This window comes from Enhydra lutris, unplaced genomic scaffold (assembly GCF_002288905.1).
Source record: "Enhydra lutris kenyoni isolate GAN:26980312 unplaced genomic scaffold, ASM228890v2 scaffoldscaffold21, whole genome shotgun sequence".
Classification (NCBI taxonomy): Eukaryota; Metazoa; Chordata; class Mammalia; order Carnivora; family Mustelidae; genus Enhydra; species Enhydra lutris.
In genome coordinates this window covers 23,589,790-23,596,456 of record NW_019154105.1, presented here as the reverse complement: position 1 = coordinate 23,596,456, position 6,667 = coordinate 23,589,790, and the positions used below count along the sequence as shown (strand labels likewise).

At 42.5% G+C, this 6,667-nt stretch overlaps 1 protein-coding gene across 1 annotated transcript in view; it reads right to left on the bottom strand.

Moving 5' to 3' along the window:
* The window catches only part of LOC111149107 (aminoadipate-semialdehyde dehydrogenase), a 38,117-nt gene that overhangs the window by 2,690 nt on the left and 28,760 nt on the right, over nucleotides 1-6,667 (bottom strand). Inside the window, exons 13-15 of the mRNA XM_022506030.1 lie at nucleotides 2,182-2,345; nucleotides 794-916; nucleotides 180-311 (exon numbers count right to left, since the gene is read on the bottom strand). Coding sequence (XP_022361738.1) covers nucleotides 180-311; nucleotides 794-916; nucleotides 2,182-2,345 — 419 coding nt within the window. The remainder of the gene's footprint in view (nucleotides 1-179; nucleotides 312-793; nucleotides 917-2,181; nucleotides 2,346-6,667) is intronic.

Below are 6,667 nucleotides of genomic sequence, written 5' to 3'. Positions count from 1 at the left end.
CTCTCTGCCTGCCTCTCTGCCTGCTTGTGATCTCTCTCTGTCAAATAAATAAATAAAATCTTTAAAAAAAAAAAAAAAAATCAAACTCGTTTTCAACACAGGGAGTTGAACAACGTTTATAACATTTTACTATAATGACTTGGAGAAAGATACATAAAATAAAACCAGAAATTTTTCACCTGTTCTCCAAAGTGAGTAAAGCAGAGTAAATTCCCATCCACACAGCCAATACAAACATACTGCAGGCAACACCGTGGAGAAGAAAAGAGTGGTTTTCCACAGGAATGTTTCCAAACTCTGTTCCCAGTGGCCTGCCATGGGCAAAAAGTGATTGACAGCATTTAAGTCATCCTACTAATCTACTAATCAATTACCCTTTATAAAACAAACTCATAAATCTCCCAGAGGCAAAGCTATAAACATCGGAGTAAGCTATAATGGCATGCTGACAACATAAATGAAGCTAGTATACGTACACAGCTATGAAATTAGTCAGTGCTCTTTACGAGAGCTGCGATAACAACTTACAATAAAACCAGGAAATAATTAGTACATAAGATCTATCCTCAAGCCATTCTAAGTTCTAGTATGACCGGGAAACTTCTGTCAATTTAAAAAAGAGATAAAGGACACATAGAACTTCTATTTTCTCATCCTTCTAGCCTTCATGATACATTTAATGAGTTCTGGTTCAGTAAGCACTCGACTATATCTAATTAAAAACTACTTCGAATTGCAAAAATAAAACATTTAAAAAAATAGGTAATAACATCAATACGTATTTTATGCCTACAGGATTTACAGCCAGCAAATGTCCTCCCAGTGTCGCCACATATAAGTGATGTGGAAGCAGGCTCAAACAGGGGGAAGAAAAGACAGCTCCTCCACAATTTAACTTCCAAACACACTTCTTTTCCTGCAAATAAGAAAGCAAATTAATTGGCGTCTGTTGGTGGTTAACAAATCTACATGCCCTAATCCTCACGATATTATGTCTATTTAGTTAAGTAACTTTTTATTCTTAGTATAAAAGGAATACAGGCTCCTTGTATAGATTCCAGTCAGCATAAAGACAAGGACCACCCAGAGATAACTATGTTAATAGTTTAACATTTTTCCTTTTGATATTTTTGGGACATGCACAGTTTAATATAGAGATCATTCTGAATATATATCTACTTTGTTTTAAAAAGATTTCATTTATTTGAGAGAAGAGAGAGAACAAGCAGGGAGGAGGAGCAGATGGGAGAGAGAAGCAGGCTCCCCACGGAGCAGGGAGCCCAATGTAATGCTCAATCCCGGGACCATCACCTGAGCTGAAGGCAGGCGCTTAACTGACAGCCACGAGGCGCCCCTACCTGGTATGTAATTTAGCTCACTTACTTGGTAAAACTCGTTAGACACTACTTTAATGCATAACATCCCATCTGAACATAAAATAATTTATCTTATCACTGAACGTTGTCCGGAACTGATTTCCTGGTATTATGAACAACTCAGAAATACACATCTTGGTGTACACGTATATCCATGTTTCTGATTGGTTTGCCAGGATAGAAGAATTTTACTGAATCAAAGGATATGAAAGTTACCTGTGGCCAAACTGTTTTCCTCAGAGGCTTCACTAGGTACGACCTCCCCCAACTCCCACCAGCATTTACCATACCATTCCGATCTAGTACCGTTTCTTCATCATATAGTTTAAAATTTTCATTCCTTTGATTATTAAAGGTATGAAACACTTAAATATACTTACTAGGCATTTCTTCTTTGGGGTCTTTTAGGTTTAAAGCCTTTATTTTTCTATATGGGTCTTTATAATTTGCCTTTGTTCTTTATTTCCATTTATTCTTATCAATGATATTTAACCATCGCACTTGCTTCACATTGTTTCCCCAACTTATCAGGTCTTACTGATATTTTCCTTTGTGATTCTTTTATTGTCAAGATAGTAATTTCTAAGTTCTTTATATTTAAAAACTCTGAGTAGCAAATTCATTTGTGAAAATCTGGTAAGGAAGTTAAAAATGTCTTTAGATATTAAGACTGTTAATTAACTCATTCTTCCCAGGACAAAGTGCGAAATTTAGGGAAGAGTTAATACCTGCTCCCTTAGTCAAGAGCACCTGACAGTTTCACATTCTTCTAAGCTTATAGGAAACCGATGGGGTGAATTCTCACATAAATATCCAAAGCATATGCGCGCCGGTCATGAGAGCCGATGTAGAGGAGTCCTGTGGTCGCGTCCACGGCTGCCGAGCTCCTGACAGCATCCTCCGCAGGAAACGTCCAGTGTGTTTCTCCATTATTACTTCTCAGAACATAAACTAACCCATTGTAACAGCCTGTCGGGAGACAAAATAGGAAAGATGAGATTTAAATACATCACTGGAAAATAATTCTCCAGCCTCGATCATGACGATTTATATTCGATGCTCTTCGTGTGTCCATCTGTGTTCGGCTCAGACTGAAATTTCAGCAATGCAAAGCAGTAACCACTTATAAAAAATATTGACTTAGGAGACACACTTTGTTATGTTTGAAGTGCCCTGAAGTGCTTCACTGCTGAGAACACAATTGAGAAACTGTCCACTGCAGAGCAGAGAGGCTTTGACAGACCCGGGATCAAATCTCTTCATGGCCATCCTTGGGCAAATTACCCAGCACTGCTGAGCCTCAGTTATGTTCTGCGGCATGAGGACACCTCCGCGCCGGTGTTAGTGTGATAATTAGGATAACCTGGGTAAGTACCCGGCGCATATTATTCAAGAAATGCGAACATTGACAGAAGCCAGCATTTACTGAGCGTTGCCCTGGTGAAGTATTCTCAGAACTTTACATCTATTAATCCATGGAATCCTCCCAATGAGGCAAGTGCTATGATATCCGCATTTTACAGATGACAAAAGGAAGCGCCGAGAGCTTACGTTACTAGGGTAAAACTATTCAGCTGACATGTGGCAGAGCCAGGACTTGAATCCAACAAGTCGAGCTCCAGGCCCATGCGCATCACTCCAGCAGACTGCTTCTCCCAAACCGCTGCGAGAATGAGCAGACAAGGCAGGAGTCCCGACCTGGTGCAGCCAGAGTAACCCAGGGGGACGTGGGGGTGCTCAAAACCTACAAGGAGAAGATCGTTCAAATTCCCTGCAGTGCATCTAACTCAGGGGAAGTTGCCTTTGGGCACCGGCCCGCCATTTTCTACTCGGCTCTGACTATGCGCATCACCTACTCACTTGGGGCTCACTTGAGGCCCAATTTCTGAAGAGCGATGCTGCTGTCTTCTTTCACGCAGCTACTACTTAGTAGCAAGGCAGTGGCCTGCTCAGTGATGGCGAAGGGAAGCGTCCTACACAGTGCAGTACCCCACGACTCAGCTGGGTAATGAAACATTTCTTTCAGTTCAGTTCATTTCCAGAAGGAAATCTTTGTGACCTTGGGTTAGGCAAAAATTTCTTGGCTAGGACATCAAAAAGCATGATCCATAACAGAAAATAAATGATAAACTGGACTTCATTAAAATTAAGAACTTCTCTTCAAAAGACATAATGTTAACGAACAAAAGGGAAAACAAGCCACAGACTAGGAGAAAATATGTAAAACATGAATCTGATAAGGGACTTGTATCCAGAATACATAATATTCTCAGAACCCAGTAAGAAAATAAGCAATAAAAAACTGGGCAAAAGATCTGAAGAAACAGGTCATAAAGGATACATAGATGGCAATTAAGTTTATAAAAAGAAACACAACATCATTAGTCACTAAAGAAATGCAAATTAAAACCACAATGAAAGACCACAACATAACAATCTGAGTGGCTAAAATAAAAAAATTTTCAAATTCACCATACCCGGTGTTAGCAACAGGGAACAACGACCTCTCATATCGATGGTGGGAATGCGACGTGGTTCAGTCAACTTGGAAAATATTTTGGCCATTTTTTTACAAAGTTAAAACTACGGGGGTGCCTGGATGGCTCAGTGGGTTAGAGCCTCTGCCTTCGGCTCAGGTCATGATCTCAGGGTCCTGGGATCGAGCCCCACATCGGGCGCTCTGCTCAGCGGGGAGCCCCGCTACCCCCTCTCTCTCTGCCTGCCTCTCTACTTGTGATCTCTGTCTGTCAAATAAATAAATAAAATCTTAAAAAAAAAAAAGCTACACTTACTGTATAATCTTCACCTCCTAGGTATTAACTCAAGGGAAATAAAAACTTACATTCACACAAGATCCCGTTCACAAATGCTTACAGCAGTCTTACTCATAATTATCAAAAACTGTGGGGGGAAAAAACTGGAAATAACCCACATGTCAATGGACAAACTATGGTACATCCACACAACAGAATACTCGCAACAATAAAATAAACCTCTTGGGGCACCGGGTGGCTCAGTGAAGCTCCCACTCCTGATTTCCGCCCCGGTCATGATCTCAGGGCTGTGAGACTGAGCCCTGCGTCTGCCTCTTTACCCCATCCCCACCCCCGCTCACACAGGCTCTCTCTCGCTCAAAAAAAAAAGAACAAGTCTGCTGATATATGCAACAATATGGACGAATCCCAAGTACATGTAAGTAAAAGAAGCCAGACTCAAAAGCAAAAACCAAAAAAAGCAAAACTAAAGGGACAGAAAACAGATCAGTGGCTGCCCAGCGTTGAGTAGGAGGGACGACTACAAAGTGACAGAGAACCTTCTAAGTAATGAACTTGTGACTGTGGTAGCGCTTACATGACACTACACATCTGTCGAAACAGAGCTATGAGGGTAAGTTTTACTGCGTGTAAATTGTTTCTTAATTTAAAAATGCTGGAGCACCTGGGTGGCTCAGTTAAGCGTCTGACTTCAGCTCAGGGGTCCTGGGATCAAGCCCTACATTGGGCTCCCTGCTCAGCAGAGTCTGCATCTCCCTCTGCCCTGCCCCCTGCTCATGCTCTCTCTCCCTCTCAAATAAACAAACTCTAAAAAAAAAAAATGTCTCAAGTCCTAACTGACCACCATGTGCCACAAGCCTTGACCCTTGGGCTACAAACAGTCACATCCGTGAGCTTTCAGGACGGGAATGACACGTGCTCATGCACATGTACCGCCGCAAGTTTCCTGTAGCAGATGTTTCAAAATGTACGTGGACAAGAGGGAAGGATCAAACTCAGATTCAAGCACATCCCAGCTAGGATACCCCGAGCAGGGAGACATACTCCGAAGCACTTCCCACAAGACTCGACAAGCAGATAAAGGAAAACTTAATGTAGTGCGGGGAGTAAAGAGAATGGCAGACAGAAGGGGAGGCATTCCACCTGGACCCCATATTCTTAGTCAAGTAAAAGCCACCTATAACCTTAATGAAACTGAACAGCAGCTGGTAACCAACGCTTAACGAGTCTCTACCTAACAATGCACCGAAGGATTCATAAGCAATTACCTCACTTCATCTTCTCAAAAGCTCTATGTTTTATGTGGAATTTAAGAAACACGAGCAAGGGGAGTAGGGAGACAAACCAAGAAACAGACACTTAGCTCTAGAGAACAAACTGATGGTTATGGGGGGCAGGGGTGGGGGTGTGTGGGGGGGAGGTGAAACAGGTGATGGGGATTAAAGAGGATACTTGTCATGACAAGCACTGACTAATGCACAGAATTGTTGAGTCGCTCCATTGTACACCTGAAACTAATGTAACACTCTGTTAACCACACTGGAATTAAAATAAGAAACGTAAAAAAAAAAAAAAAGCTCTATGATGATTGTAGTGGTTTTAAAATCTGTCCACAAATTCTCTGATACTCTTCCTTGCAAGAGCTGGAGCCTAAATTCCCTTCCCCTTGAGTACAGGCCAGGCTTAACGATGTGCTTCTAATGAACAGAAAAAAAGTGAGGGTATGCAACTTGGTAGACTAAGTCATAAAAGTACTGCATTCCTCCTCCCCTTCCCTCCCCTCCGTCCTGCCCCCACCTCTGGGAGCACTCACTCTGACGGAAGTGAGCTGCCAGGCTGCGAGGATGCTCAAGTGGCCTAGAGGGGCCCATGTGACAAGAAACTGGAAAGTTCTTGTCAAGCATCAGCTCGAACTGAAGCCTTCTGCTAGCAGCAGCTTGAGTCCGCTGTCCCGGAAGCAGATTTTCCAGCCCAAGTCAAGCCTTCAGATGACCGCAGCCACATGGGAAACCCTGAACCAGGACTTCTAGCTAAGCTGCTCCTTTTTTTTTTTTTTTTAAAAAGATTTTTTTTATTTATTTGACAGACAGAGATCACAAATAGGCAGAGAGGCAGGCAGAGAGAGGGAGAGGAAGGGAAGCAGACTCCCTGCCAAGCAGAGAGCCCGATGTGGGACTTGATTCCAGGACCCTGAGATCATGACCTGGGCCGAAGGCAGAGGCTTTAACCCACTGAGCCACCCAGGGTCCCTAAGCTGCTCCTTTCTGACCTCAGAAACTGGGAGGTGTTTGTTACTCTAAACCATTAAGTTTTGGGACAATTTATGATGCAACATGCTTTATTTATTATACCCATATGCTCGGGAGAACACATGTGGTCCCAAGAGGTTCAGCAACCTGTCAGAGTTCACAGAGCTAAGAAGAGTTTTAGCGCTAGGTTCAAATCCGGGCACTAAGACCCAAGGCCCGCACTGTGAATTAGCACGTGGTTAACGATTATTCTTTTTTTTTTTTTTTT